Consider the following 16,008-nt stretch of genomic DNA (forward strand, 5'->3'; position numbering starts at 1 on the left):
AGCCTATACCATTATGTAAATGTACAACCCCTACTCCAAAAAATTTGGGGCGCTGTATAAAATGTAAATAAAAACAGAACGCAAAGATTTTCAAAACATCATAAGCCCATATTTTTTTACAATAGAACATAAACAACATATCAGATGTTAAAATGGATACTTTTACCATTGCATAAAAAGTATTAGCTCATTTTGAATTTGATGGCAGCAACTCATCTACAAAAAGTAGGGACAGGGCCATGTTTACCATTGTGTAGCATCCCCTCTTCTTATAACAACAGTCTGTAAACATCTGGAAAGTGAGGAGACCAGCTAACTAGTTGAGAAGTTTGGGGAGAGGAATGTTGTCTGATGTAGGACTCTAGCTGCTCAACACTCCTGGATCTTCTTTTCTGGATTTTTCCTTTTTTTGATGCTCCAAATGTTTTCTGTTGGTGAAAGGTCTTGACTGCGGACCACTTCAGGACCAGGACTCTTCTTTTGTGAAGCCATGCTGTTGTGATGGATGTAGAATGTGGTTTAGCATTGTCCTGCTGATATAGTCAAGGCCTTCCCCAAAGGAGATGCTGTCTGGATGGCAGCATATGTTGCTCTAAAACCTCTTTCTACTTTTCAGCATTGATAGTGTCTTTCCAGATGTAACCCCATACCATCAGAGATGCAGGCTTTAGAACCGTCTCTCTCCTCTTTAGTCCACTGGACATGGTGTTCGTGGTTTCCAAAAAGAATTTCAAATTTGGATTCATCTGACCACAGAATAGGGCTGCACTGCAGTGCAGGGGTTAGCGCTGTTGCCTCACAGTAACAAGGTCCCTGGTTTGCTTCCTGGTCAGGGCCTTTCTGTGCGGAGTTTGCATGTTCTCCCCGTGCATGCGTAGGTCCTCTCCAGGTACTCTGGCATGCTCCTACCACCAAATAGCTCATTAGGTTAATCGGTGACTCTAAGCTCAGCCCAGCGATTGACTAGCGACCAGTTAAGGGTGTGCCCCACCTCTCTCCCAGTGACAGCTGGGATAGGCTCCAGCCCCCCCGCGACCCCCAATGGGATAAGCGGTATAGAAAATGGATGGATGGATGACCACAGAACAGTTCTCCATTTTAAATTTGAAGACAGCAACGTTTCTGGATTGTGTTGTCATATGGCTTCTTCTTCGCATGATCCAGATTAATTGCCATTTGTGGATGGCACGACCAACTGTGCAAGGATTGAACTGTGCAATGACTGAATGACAATGATTTCTGGAAGTGTTTCTGAGCCCATGCAGTGATTTCCACAACAGAATCATGCCTGTATGTAATTAAGTTGCCCATTACGGCCCCACAAGATACATACTGACCTTTGTCCTTTTCCCTTGCTCACAGCGATTTCTCCTGATTCTCTGACTCATTAAATGATATTATGGACTGGAGAGGGTGGGATATTAAAAGTCTTTGCAATTTTACAATGAGGAACATCTTTCTGAAATTGTTCCACAATTTTTAAATGCGTTTTTTACAGGTTAGTGACAACCCTCCTATCTTTACTTCTGTGAGACTCTGCCTCTTTAATATTGTTTAATATTTAATATTTTTCATGAAATGGTAAAATGTCTCAGTTTCAACATCTGATATGTTGTTTATGTTTTATTGTGAATAAAATATGGATTTATGAGATTTGAAAATTGTTGCATTCTGTTTTTATTTACATTTTACATGTTTCCCAGCTTTTTGGAAATGTAGTTGTACTTAAATCCTTAAAACAGTTTAAAGTTTCAAGGTAAAGTGGACGTATGTATGTCATTAGAGGTCGAGTCGGAAACATTCTTGTAGCCTCTGCATTCTCTCAGCTCTGTTCTTTTTCAGCTGCTGCCCTGGGACTCTTACTACCACCATCCTTCATCGACCCACATTCTTCTCCTTCCTTATTTATCACCGTTCTGCTCCAGGTGTTTAATGTACATAAGTGGATGTTGTTTTTTCCTGCATGGCACCTTAAAAGGATGTTCGTTTTCACAGCCTCTCTCTCTCCTCTCTGTGTTCCTCAGGAATCCCGTTTGCATTCATGGTTGCGTGGATTGCTTGTAGGATAAACCTGGAAGACACAAGGTGAGCCAGTGCATCCAGACTTTGTATCTAGAGCAGAGTTAATGATAAACCATCAGCATCTAGTGGCCTCTATTGGTACTGCAGGATTAGGAAACATGCAAAAAATATGCAAAGTGAAGATCACTGAGCATTTATTTAAATGATCAAAACATTATTTTAATCTTATTTATCCAAAACTTTTCACTGAGGGCAAAATGAAAAGTATCAGGATGACAGGGCCACTTTGATTTACCTTACCTTTAGTGGATTAAAGAAGGTAAAATCAATTCCATAGAGGTTAAGATATGCTTTATGACTGAATATGATTTAGGAAAAACAGTCTACATCACAGCTTTATGCTGATGTCTGACTAGGCAAATACCCAATCATTATTAAGGATTCTGGGGTGTCCGGTCAGATTTAGGGAGGCCCTGGTCGGCCCCAACTACCACTGGCTCCGCCCCTGGTCGTGATGAGAACCACACTCCATACATCAATAAGACCTTGAACCAGAGCTGATACTGAGCAAAGGAGCACACATTCATGCTGCTTATTGCTGCTGTAATACATCTAGCCTTATAAATCAGGGTGTAATTAATTAAGATATGATTTTTTTTCAGTGTTTACAATGTATGACATTAGTTTAGTCAAACAAAAGCATGTCAGCCTTTTTTTTCCTGTCAAAATGTTTGTTTACAGAATCAACTCAGCAGCTCCACCTAGTGTCGAAAACTAAGAAGTATGCTAAAGTCCAGGACAGTTTTCATGTTCAAATGCAAGCCGTATTTCAGCTTATTTTGAGAATTAAAAATGGCTCACAGACTGTAGTTCTGACACCCCCAATTATTTTAAGCTGTCTCCTAGTAATTAAAAGCTACAAAAAGTAAACAAATCAAAGCTATCAAACTAAAATTTTTTCTTAATTTCCAGGTGTTGGGAGATGAATGAGAACCCGATCCCAAACAGACTGATCAACTGGCCCATCATGGCGTGTGTCATTGTGAGTTTGAACCGACTGATAATCATAATGAGAAGAAAAGTTCAGTAACATTTTCTCTCTTTACTTACAATTACACATATATAGTTTGGAATTTCTTTACAGTTTTTTTTTTTTTTTAATGCACACTCGATTTTATCATCTTAAAGGTGCAGAGTGCAATATTTGGCCTAGTAGCATTTAGCTGAAAAACATGTTAATTTAAACAATATTTGTGAGATGGCCTATCTGTGTTAGTGTCTAATCATCTAAATATGTATAAAAATATCCCCTCCAGGGACCCTGCCATCTTCTTTTTTTGCATGTCTCTAAAGTAGCACAGGAGGGTTAAAATAACAGATATTCATCTTTAAATTCCACTGGATGCCACGGTCACCCCCAGAAATGAGAATTGCAATCCAGAAACAGGCTGATTGATGTTTCTATTATCATCAGTTTTACACACTGGACCTTAAAATGCTTATTTAGGTCTGTTTTTCATGTTTTTAGTTTCAGAACTTTGCAGATGAATTTCACAGTGTGAAAGGAAACTGGAAAATTAGCTCACAAGTTTGGAAATTTTCCAGTTCATTTCTTAAAATCGTTATGAGCCTTCACTGAAATTGCACAACTTTGAAAATGTAACACTGTTTTATCTCTGACGAAATATCTTTAATAACTTATCTAAAAGCTTCTGTCATGCAAACATGTTATCATGGGTGTTTCGCAAGTTTGGTCTTTCTGTTTTTACAGAACAGATTTCAACAGAAAGGTCTAAATCTCTGTTTTTGTGTTTCTCTACAAGATCAACTTCATATTGTTCATCAGTATCATTCGCATTCTGGTGCAGAAGCTGCGCTGCACTGACGTCGGAGGAAACAACCGATCCCAGTACAGGTAAACTCCCAGAACTACAGGAAAGTTTATACATCAGCACCAGCAAAAGCCGGTTTTTGGATTGTCTGGTTTCTTCAAGTGTTCACTCTGATTCAAGGATAAACTGATTAGATTTTGTGGGTACAGTCAAGGCCATCTTAACTTCAAATCATGTGTACACAATACTTTGAGAATGCATTGAAGGTTTTATGAGAAATTTGGCACAAACCTGCCCTTGGATTAGAAGCTAAACTGATAAGATTTTGGAGTTAAAAAGGCCATCTTGAATATTATGACATTGCAGTGACCATATACTGTACCATATCATAGCCTCTTAAGAGCTTTACCCTTTCTATGCATTTGAGCATGCACAAGTAAGTCTATTTTTTTTTACTGCTCTAACAACAATATTGCAAGGTTAGGTTAGCAAAAGGATGTAACTACTTGACGATACTTCTAGAGGCATCTGATGCAGACCTCTACTATTGGGCAACCTTGAACCTAACTCTTGTTGGGTTTTTCCTTAGTTTGTGGTATGTTACTTTCTATTTTAGCCCCTTCCCCCTTCCCTAACCTCTGGGGCTCAGGTGCCTAACCCTAACCCACTGGATTTTGCTTAGTTTGTGGTGTGTTAAATTTAGATTTATCCTCCCTCAGGAACTTTATTTTTCTTCATAAATTTCTTCTGTTGTAAAAAATATCCACTTAAAATAACCTCTGACAGTAAACGGAAAAAATAAGTCATGCAGTACTTCATTCTGGTTCCGTCTTGGGTGATGCATGTCACTTCTCACCTCCCCATGGTCGAGGATCACCCCATTGTAGAGGTCTGTAATAAATGAGCCCAAAACGGCCCACCATGGAAGTCCGCAGCCAGATCCACTATGGTGGAATTGAAAAGAAAATATACTGTACTTGATCTTTAAATTGGTCCCTAACTGATCATGGCATATCTGTGTTTATGTGTTTTAGTCGTCTGGCTAAGTCCACCCTCCTGCTGATCCCTCTGTTCGGGGTGAACTACATGGTGTTTGTGTACCTGATGGAGTCGGCTGACAAAAGCATGAAGAAAGTTAAAATCTTCTTTGACCTCGGCCTTGGATCCTTCCAGGTAAAACTGACAAGTTTCATTTAGTCTGTTTACACAGATGTTCAGATGGATACTGATGAGTTTCTATCCTGATGAACTAATGGGGAAACTGGCTTGTGATCCCAAGAAGGGACTTTCATTTGTCAATCCAGGAAGTGACCAGAATGTGGCCTAGAATGGTGATGATGTAAGGAGTGGCAGGTGGGAAAATTAATGTTGCATAGATGGAAGTATGCAGACAGAGTAGCTTTATTAATGTGAGATATGAGCAAAAGAGTGTTGTTGGTGATGACACCAAGACTTACAGTTCAGGGGAAGAAAGAAACAGAGGAGTCATTGATTGTGAGGGGAAAACATCTACATTTCGCTAAAGTTGTTTTAGTGCCAATAAGGAGAACCTGGGTTTTATGAATGTTGAGAAACCATCCATCTTTAACCTTTAACATGACCAAATCTACCCATGAGTCTGACTTTAACCTTTAGCAGCACAGAGGTTGAAATTTTTAGTCTGTGACCTTGTATGATTCAACAGTATTTTGTTGACTTTTGACCACTTTTCAGTATTCAAATCAAATTTCTTTCATTATAATGATCAACCTCCCTGTCCTATACAGTCTTTTTCAACTCAACTTGGTGACTGAATTTGCAGTTTATTTAATTTTCTTTAAAATCAGATATGGGCATTTCCTAAATATATTAAAAAGCCTGATGTAAAAAAGCTAAATTACTCCATTTTGATTTACCAAGGCCCCCTGAAATAGTATGTTTTGTCATTCTGTAAGGACTGTGTATTTACTCTTCTCCTAATCGATTGCCTTTAAAATAAATTGTAAAATTATGTTGAGTCAGTAAAAGTTGTGTATGCTTGTGTTTTAGGGTCTCATTGTTGCCATCCTCTATTGTTTCCTCAACAGCGAGGTGAGTCTAAACACAGACAAAGCTTTATCCAAAAAGGGGAGAAACCCAGACATTACAGACACAAAAATAGTAAGAATGAGGAAGGAAATTTAAAAAGCCTTTATTGTAATGGCCACACCATTTTAAAAAAGCCAACATGTTCCTGCCCGTCATTGGCTGTATAGAGATGTGACCATACTACAATTGCTTGTTAGCCCTTATGAAGACCGATCTGATTGAAACATGTTGGCTTTTTTATGATTTGGTCATTACAATAAAAGCTTTTTAAAGTAGTTCCTTCCTCATTGTTACTTTTTTCTGTGTTTGGAGTGCCTGGGTTTCTTCTTTTTTTTGGGGGGGGGGGGGGTATTTCTTTCCCCTTGTTCTCCAAGAGCACCCAACTTTGGTTTATTACTGAAGCACCACAGTCAGACTGAGCAGCCAGTCAGCCCCCCTCCTTTGTTCTCTACAAACAAAGCTTTATCAATGAAATCTTCAGCTTTAAATCACTGAATTCCTCTTTGTTGGTCTATAAACAGGTGCAGAGCGAGCTGAGGAGGACTTGGAGGAGTTTATCTCTGAAGCGTTACGTGGGGCGGGACTACAGGCCACACGCCATGTCAGTCAGCAGAAATGGGAACGAGAACTCTTCTAATTTCCCCAGGAACTCCCGAGCCCCATCCATCCTACAGACCGAGACCACCATGCTCTGATGGAGAACGGAGACACAGGCGTGGAGAGCTGGTGCTCGTTTTTTAAGAGTGACTCCATACAGCACAGAGACGAGGTTATACTCTAGGACGCTTTCATGGAAGAATCGCCTGCTGCTGCAGGGACCAGAATCTTTACTCTGAAGTTTTTCTGTGGAGAGGGAACATTTTATTGCATGTTTTCCTCTTGAAGACTTATTCTACTTGTGTTAATGGCCCACATAAAAACAGATCCTGCAGATATGATGCAGAACAGAAACCTGCATCAGATCATGGTCTTTTTATATGATCAGTTTTATGAGAAGCAGATGTTGCAAAAGACCATAATCTGTCCAAAGAACTGCAGTTGTGACATTTCCTGGAGACAATGTTTCATTATCTGTGTAAATGAAGACTGCTTCTTACAATACATTCTGGCTTCACTGAAGCCAATTTTTTATACAGGTACATATTATTTTTTATGTATTTTCATGCAAATGTGTTGGCCATGTGCATATCTTCTTTTTGTGAGGTTATTGCCCCAGATTTCCACACAGTAACTGTGATCCAGTTATCTAAGAGAACATCAAGGATCATCATTACTTTTTGGGTAAACAAACTTTGCATAAAACAATTTCAAATGAATCTTTATCTCACACCATGTCCTGACAGCATCGGGCCTTGGAGACTGCATTGCTTCACACAGTGTTGCATGCTTGCAAAAAAATGTAATTCTCGTCCCTTATACAAAGTGTGGCATGAAGCACTTTTATTTGAATGCAGAGGAACAGAAGTTAGGCACTTTGTATTGACGAACCTTTGACTGCTTTGAGCTGAATAGTTTTACCTCCTTGTTGACACAAGTCAGAGCATACTAGATTCTAAACACAGATATGGGTATTATTTAGCCACAACTATCTCCACTTTGCAAAACATGCTCTGCTGAGGGAGAAATGTGATAAAATATCAAGAGAATGTTTCCTTCAAACACTCCTGATACCTTGTCATCTCCATCTTTCCTAGTTCCTCTCAAGAGACAGAGAAGAAATTTAAGATGGGGCAACAAGGGGAAAATGCTGCACTGCATTGCTCCTTTGCTGTCAGAATACTGCATCAGTGAATCATACTGAATCAGTGTAATCAAACAGATTTTGTCGCTGACGTTAACTCGAGTCATGTGTAGTTAGAATACAATGCTATCTGGCAGGGTTTCATCTTTACTTACAAAGATAACAGACCAAAAAGCACACTTTGCCTTTAACAGCAAAGGAATGTTTTTCTATTTGTTTCTTTTTACTATTTTAAACAGTTGTGTATTTAAATTTTGGTAACAATCAATGGTGTAGTGCATGACAGGTACTGTATATGGAGTATACCCACCTATTTTTCATTCTCCATAGAGCAGTGGTCATTAATTAAAATTCTCAGAAGTCCAGTTCACAAAATTTCTGTCATTGAAGGTCTGGAATATAAATTCATCTAACCTGTAAAATCACCCGTTCTAGTTTATAACAAAAAAATACAAACACCAATATTTCATGATCTGGAAGTACTAATGAAATTATAAAGGTGAAGTGTTGGTTTCCCTCTGTCTTTTTTTCTAGATTTTACATTTTAAAGGCATTAAAAAATCTCAATGCATTTCAGTCTGCTCACTTTTAATGTGTTTTTCTCTTTTCTTCTTCCCACTCTCAAACTTTTCTCATATTGAGAGGAAAGATCATCCTGTTATGTTTTAAATCTGTTTCACCAAACTTGTCCTTTAAGGACATATTTCTACAGAGGAGGACTGAGATTATGATGAAGCAGCTAGGCTTCTGATATTTGTTTTGTATTAGAAAGAGTTATGTATTTAACCTCTGCAGCAATCTCAAAACCATGTTTAAAGCTTGGTAGAAAAACCAGATTCAGATCCTTTTCTCTCCTTATCGCTCCTTTCTGTTTGTGTTTCCATCGGCCAAACGTAAACCCTTCCCTGCTGTGTTTATCTGCACTTGACAGCTGGCACTGACCCGTGCTATCGGAGGTCAGAGGTCACTGAGAGAGACAGAGAGTGGTGCTCCACTGATGGAGTGAAACTGGTTTATTTTTAGAAGACTTTCCTTCTCAAGGGAGTCATATGTACTTTGGATTATGAAGTATTTGGCAGATTTCAGATATGCAGGCATTTCCGTGAGTCAGTAGTCAGCAGAACAAGAAATTTTGATACTTTAATAACAAATAAATTATCTGAGGTACATCAGCATATATAAAGATGGGCTTCTCAGACATGACAGCTGAGGGGTGTATTTGTCTGATCAGCGATACAAAGACGCCATTCTAAGGAACATCAATCATCTATGACTGCAGGTGGGGCCAGGAAATACAGAGAGTTTTAAAGATCTGTCAGTCTATTTTTAAATAGATATAAGTTATCCTTAGGTAAGACAGTATTGTTTGCCTTAATATAGTTAATGTTGATTTAAAAAGGAATGGCATGTCTAATGCTATTAACAACAGTAATATAGCCAATATTTAGAATATTAAGAAACCTTTACCTGCAATTTCCACATAGGATGACTGTGCTGCGCACCGAAGTGCTGTGGGTTTGCTCCAACCGAAGGAGAGCGACCTCGCCTACTGGAAGCGAGTCTAGAGAGTCTAACATCAAGTTCACGCAGGAATAGTATATGAACAGCAGACTATTTTACCCTTTGGGGTTAATTTATTGTCCTTTCCGGTGTAAGTCCATGACATTATTGCTTCCACTACTATGTAAAATTCTTTGGCTAAATGCCCTCAGAAATGAACTTTTCCTCGTCAGTGGTGCTGTTGTAGCTTTGTGACCCAATGACCCCTTGCTTTCGCTGCAGGATGTGACGTAATGTTGATATAGTGACGATTTATGACCGGGAGTCCGTGCATTGTGTTGTATTTTGAAAGAAGCGGATACTCTACACTTGTGACTTCCTTTTGGGGCTTTCTGATTGACGGGTATTGACGCGGTCGGCACGGAAAATAGACCTGCAGCTCTATTTGTAGGTTGACTTGTTCATACTAGAGACGGTAAGCACGGTGTTTAATGTTGCTGTTTGTAGATGAGACCTTTTCTGATATATATTGGTCACAACTGTACTGACATATCTTTCAAACACAATAACCTATATTACCTCACCACATTAAGGTAATTGGTAAAAGGTCATTGCTCCAAAAAAAGGATCAGCTAAGTTTAAGATTCAAGCACAAGAGCACTCGACCACTCACTATCTTCTAATTGATTCACACTCACACGAAGTGCACTCACCTAAGAAAACAGGCATATGTCCTTTTCTTTCTTTTCTTCCACTTCACATCTGTCTTCTCAGTTAGCCTCCTGAGAGTCTGCTTCTCATCTGTCCCTCGTCTTCTTATATCAGTCTGCACCCTTTCATGATTGCTCTTCTCCTTAATCTCCTCCCCAGCTTTCCATCCCTCATTTCAACCCCAGATGGGGAACAATGAGCTTTAAATGTTTGGCATTCTGCCTCAAAAGGTTTCAGTCAAGAGAACTTAATTACTGCAAAGGACTAGATTTAAAGAACCTCAGTTGGATTGGCTGAAATCCGCCTGATTTGCAGATGTTGTTACAGTCATTGGTTAAAGCAGTTCTCAAAATACTGATCATACTATGTTTTTTTTTTAAACTTTATGACAGAGGCACACCTGACTTCAAGCCAAAATCTGAAGACACACCTTATTCCTATCCATGCAAAACAGCCTCAGTAATACGTGTAACAGTATCTTTAGCTGTTGTATTGTTGAAGTAATTTGTGTTTGTACAAACTCCCATAGCACACCTTGACTTGCCTCAAGGTACAATGTGCCTCAGCACGCTATTTGAGAACCACTGGTTCGGAGGTATTATTTCAGTGGGAGTTGTTGTGACTAGGGGTGGAGCGATTATAGGCCTGAAAGATTATTAATGCAGATATTTGGCCAATTATTGGTATAGGCATTTTATTTTACCAATAATCAATAAAGTTAATTAATCAAAAGTTGCGCTACTTTAGTTTCACTTCAAATTTTGTTTTCCTCTCTGGCGTTATTTTCAATCTCCACAGTTTTAACATATGTCTGTTCTACAACACAATCTGATTAGCTAAATGCCACGAGTTTTAGCCAATCAACGTTCAAGCCCGGGTACCACTGACTCAGTGAGCATATGGCATTACTTCCTGTTTTCGTGCTTCTAATGTGTTGCTTAGTGTCTCATGCTGATAGAGCAAGGCCTAAATAGTTTTTTCCCCACATCATAAGTTAATATTTGTTACAATTATCAGTTTTCAGTTTCATGAACTTCAAGTAATTGGTATTGGTACTGGCCCTAAAAAAACTAATACGGGCCGGTCAGTTGTGACTTTTGTAGTTGTTTTGTTGTTGGTAACTTAAGGCCGGCCACACACTAGATGATTTTTTAATCTGAAATCAATTTTGAAACTGTGGGAGACCACAAACTTCAGGACAATTTCCAAAGATTTTTCACCTTTAATCTTCTGAATGCACACATTAGACGACTCAGCCAGACTGTCAGATCACTGAAGACCACACACCTGCCAACCTGCCTATGACCTTGCGTGATCACATGACTTCAGAAAAAAAAAAAACTGTCGATATCGTCTCGCTGTCTCTCCACAACAGGCTGTCCTGGCATGCGTCACAGGTGAAGCAAAAATCATAAAACAAGGGAAAGACTCGGGATGAAATCATGGCTGAAATTAAGTTGAAGCTGTGTTGATGGTTGTGAGTGGTGAAAGTACATATGATCTGGCTGTGACGCTACCAGGTCTGCTCCTTTCCCATGACCTTCCCCACTCTCTCACGAGTGTACTACTCTGTCCACTGTCCTAGCAAAATAAAGGCTAAAAGCCCAAAATAAGAAGTTATCTGCCTACATCTAAGAGATTGTTTTCAGCCTTTTATCATAACACCAAATATTTGTTGCATATTTAGACCAGAGGTGGAAAAATAACAAGTGATATTAAAGTTACTTTGGTTAAAACTTATTTAAATAGAAGTAAAATTAGGAGTAAATCCATGACAAGATTTGCAAATAAGTTTGCAGTGGATTTTCTCTGTAGCGATTGACTCTGCAGAAAGTTGGTGACCTCTGCGCACTATGCGCCTCAGCATCCGCTGACCCCGCTTGGTCATTTTACGTGGCCTACCACTTTGTGGCTGAGTTGCTGTCACTCCCAATCACTGAGCTCCTGAGAGCGACCCATTCTTCCACAAATGTTTGTAGAAACAGTCTGCATGCCTAAGTGCTTGATTTTATACACCTGTGGCCATGGAAGTGATTGGAACACCTGATTTTAATTATTTGGACAGGTGAGTGAATACTTTTGGCAATATAGTGTATGTTTTATTTTTCACCAATTGTTCTACTAAATGCCACTAGTTTAATAGTAAATACACTCAAAAATGACTGTCATAGGTATTAGATGAACAAATTTGCTTGATTTTACTCAAACATATTTCCAACCTTTAGTTATTCTAAATAGATAAAACCGATGTGATTCTTAAGTTTGAGTGAATTCAAATAAAACATTAAAGCTGCAAGCAGCGATAATGGGCCCTACCGACATGTCGAGGTGTTACGCGAAAGCGGATACATAGAAACCGTTGCATGCCAGCAACAAGGCGCGCTGCACCCATGGGTTATGTGAGCTTTGCAACACTCACACTGTGGCAGTAAAACTAATAAGAAGGAGGCATGCATCCTGAAAATTTTGAATGCAGCTCCAAATTATGAACAAATCACTGTATTGTCATTTTCACAGCTCTTTCTGCTCTGCTTGGCTCAGCCACTGTTTCTGTCTTTCTCTCCTGCATGCTTTCAGCCTCACTCCCTCTCCCTCATGTGCGCGCTCACTCCACAGGAGAAAAATGACCGGGAGGCTAAAAGCATTAACTGAATGTTCCAATCATTGATGATGAAGATTGACCAGAGGAGCAAATAGAGAGCTCAAGATGTGTACAAGTTTGTCTCATCATTGTCGTCAATGCTTTTATATCTATTTATATCTTCTCTCAAGTATGAAAATGGTCTTCAGCAGCAAAGATCATCACTCATGGAAATGTGCAACTCAAGATGTGAAAATGGTCTCCAGCAGCAAAGATTGTGGATTGTAGAGATGTTCTACTCCAGATGTGAAGTCTCAGAGAAACTGCAGCTAGCTTTAGCCTGTGTGTTAGCTCAGGTGGACAGGTAACTGCCCTGGAATCATGAGGTTGTTGGTTCAAATCTTCTGTGGATTTTTAAAGCTGCTGGTGTAAATCACTGACTCAGGAGTAAAGAGGACTGCCAAAGAGTTGGAAGGTTGTGGGTTTGATACTTGGTGCATTTTTAAGTCCAGTCCCCAAAAGCAGAGATCAGATCCTCTGAGAAACATGAACAGGTGTGTGTCTCAGTGGATTAGTGGAAAAGACAACTGACTGTGAATCAGGAGTTTACAGGTTCAAATCTTACCATGGGTTTGTCTATTTTAAAAGTCTGAGTCCAAATCTAGACTTCAGAAGACCTGGACAAGAGTTGGCCTTTCAAATCTAACCATGTCTTTAAGTTTTCAAGATTTGAGTCCAGATTAGATTAAGAAGGAAAAGCCCCTCTGAGGCCCTGCTGCATGTCTGGATCTGTAGCCTAAAGAGATAGTGGACTGACTCAGAGTCTGGAGGTTCCAGGTTCGACCCCCATCTTGGCCTCAGTGAATTTTAAAGCCACATCCTGAAGAAAGAGGATAAATGCGCCAGGAGAAGAGATGGTAGTGTGAAAGGTATGGCGGCGGTGGCACAGAGGACTGGACTAGACCAGTTCTGCAGGGGATGCTGGGGTTCAAACCCCACTGTGGCCGGTACCTGGATCAAGGCATGCCTGATGGAGAAGGGGGGATGCGGTGCGGCGCCCCCCTGGGGATCCGTCAGAGATGTAAGTAGGGGGTTATGCAACAAAAACGCAGATACAGCTGGAGTTTAACAGGATGAAGTCTTTATTTGTATGCATGGATGATCACTGAGCCCCTCATGGGGACTTCATCTCCTCCGCTGTAGAAACAGGAAATACTTACCACACTCTCCTCCAGGGTCAGGGTGCCAAAGTATCATTTATTTTGAAAGGGCATTTGAACGTATACAAATCAAGAAAACGGACAACTTCACTCGTTTTTCGATTCTGGACACAAATGGAAAAACGAATGAAGTTGTCCGTTTTCTTGATTTCCATAAGTTCAAATACCCTTTCAAAATAAATGATACTTTGGCACCCTGAACCTCCAGGCCCTTTAGGTCCTCTCTGGCCTGCTCCCTCTGCTCATTCAGCAGCCTGCAAACAAAAACCACATGAACTCACATTCCACATAAATAAAAGTACAGATGAGTCCTTTACTCACATGAGTTTCTGCAGCTTGGTGTCCTTCTTCTACTCTTCAGTCTTCAGTTTGTCGTAGTCTGACATCAGCCTCTCCTGCTCCAGCAGCAGACCCTGGTTCAGACTGAGAGGAGATGCTCGCTAAGCTCTGATTGGGCACTTTTTAACGGCAGAGTAACTGTAGAAATGTCAATAGACCACATCAACATAGATTCATTTTGTTCATCTGGTTTCTGGAAATTTCTCCAGTTATTTGGCTTCAAAAATGGTACAAGGCAGAACATTTCTGAAATGATAGACCTTTACATCAGTGGGTCCCAACCTTTTTTCTTTGGGGTCCCTCTACTCTAAACACCCTAAAGCCCCCCAGGACAATCTCTGAGAAATTAAACATCATTTTTAAATGTTTTATTGACTAAATCCCAGCATAAACAAGTTCTTAAAAATATCTGCGTATAAACTATCCATCATTACAATGGCATTTAGAGCCACTATAAGAGCACCAAAATGAGAAGGTTCAGTCAGTTTTTAAATAAAATCTCAAACATTTCTAATTTAACAAGTCATAAATTTACCAAATTAAGAAAACTGGAAATTTATGTCAACTAAAAGGTAGAATTGTTTGTTATTATAAATCCAAAAGAGCCATGGAAAAATAAAATTACAAGAGAAGAAGCTGTTTTCCTTCCAGAAGTCCTACAGTTGATCGTCTGATCAGGAGATTTTTCTTAGTAGGATTGATCAGTGAGGAAATGATCCAAGAATGATCACATTATCGTTATTCCCCAGACTCTGAAGAGACATTTCTATTCACTGTTTTCACTTTGGATCCTTGTAAATTCACTAGTTTAGAAAGTTCAATTCTGACATTAAAAACTTGAAATTTTAAAGTGCATGATGAAATAATTTAGGACTTTTGAACTAGAAAATTCTGAGTTCAGGTTCTTGAAAAATATGACTTTATCATCTCAAAAATGTACTTTTAAATGTCACCTTTTCCAAGAAAGGTACAGATCCTCTTTATTTTGTTGGACCTTTTAGAGGGCTCTAATACTTCCTCTTACATTTTCAACCATGACTCTATAAATAAAAGTTCATTATAGGCGTCCCCCCTAGGGGTGCCCGAACCCCAGGTAGGGAACCTTCACATGACAACAATGTAACAGGTGCGTGTAGACTTTCAGAGCCAGTGTAAAGCCAGACTACAGTGATATGCAGCTAAAAGTTCCTGACTCAGTAGAGGAGTGGTTTGAAAAAACAATAAAAAACAAACTTTAGGATCATTTAAACCAGCATAAAGTGGTTCAGTGAGAACCAATCAAATCTGTGGAAATATCCTAGATCTAAAAAACATCAAACATGAATAGGTTTGATGATTTTTCTACTGTTTCATTCGCCTCTGTGGACTTGAAGTCAAAATTTTAGGCCCAGTTTAGACAGTTTTAGACTAAATTCCAGATCCAGTTCAAGTCTTGTCACAAACAGTTATTAGTCTAAATGAGTAATACTCAACGTGTGGCTTCATTGGGATGGTTTGTGGCTCTTTTATGTCTTCATTTCAAATATTTTTTCCCCAGAAAACCTTAAAAAAAAAAAACTTTCCCCTCAGGAATTATCCATATCAAGTCACATTAATAAGTTTGTTTCCCACTCTTATGCAGGAGGCTTTAATTGTCAACCTTTATTTTTTCTCTTAGTTTTTTTCATCACCCTTATTTCTAATTCTTCTCCCTTTTTGACACTTTTAATCCATTTTTGCCTCTTTTAGCCATTTTGTGCCACTTTTTCTTGCCAGTTTTGTAGTTTTTGCCACTTTCATCCTGCTTTTTGCTGTTTGCAGTTCTTTCCCCTTTTTGGCAATTTTTTTTTTTGCCACTTTTCACCCAATTTAAGCTGCTTTTTGACATTGAATGACACTTTGTACTTTTTTATCACTCAGCATTTTGCCCATTTAGTCACTTTTCAACAATAATTTATCACATTTTTGCCACTTTTTGACTATTTAACTCAATTTTCACCATTTTTTACCACATTT

At 39.2% G+C, this 16,008-nt stretch overlaps 1 protein-coding gene across 3 annotated transcripts in view; it reads left to right on the forward strand.

Annotated features, from left to right (window-relative positions):
- LOC121527633 (vasoactive intestinal polypeptide receptor 2-like) overlaps window positions 1-8,221 on the forward strand; it is a 40,791-nt gene extending 32,570 nt beyond the window's left edge. For 2 of the 3 annotated variants that reach the window (XM_041814658.1, XM_041814656.1), the window contains 6 exons: window positions 2,025-2,085; window positions 2,995-3,064; window positions 3,846-3,937; window positions 4,889-5,027; window positions 5,883-5,924; window positions 6,443-8,221. In XM_041814658.1, the coding sequence (XP_041670592.1) occupies window positions 2,025-2,085; window positions 2,995-3,064; window positions 3,846-3,937; window positions 4,889-5,027; window positions 5,883-5,924; window positions 6,443-6,616 (578 nt within the window). In that variant the 3' untranslated portion in view covers window positions 6,617-8,221. The remainder of the gene's footprint in view (window positions 1-2,024; window positions 2,086-2,994; window positions 3,065-3,845; window positions 3,938-4,888; window positions 5,028-5,882; window positions 5,925-6,442) is intronic. The other variant, XM_041814657.1, reaches the window with a different exon arrangement.
- Window positions 8,222-16,008: the final 7,787 nt, after the last annotated feature.

Source organism: Cheilinus undulatus, linkage group 19 (assembly GCF_018320785.1).
Source record: "Cheilinus undulatus linkage group 19, ASM1832078v1, whole genome shotgun sequence".
Classification (NCBI taxonomy): domain Eukaryota; kingdom Metazoa; phylum Chordata; class Actinopteri; order Labriformes; family Labridae; genus Cheilinus; species Cheilinus undulatus.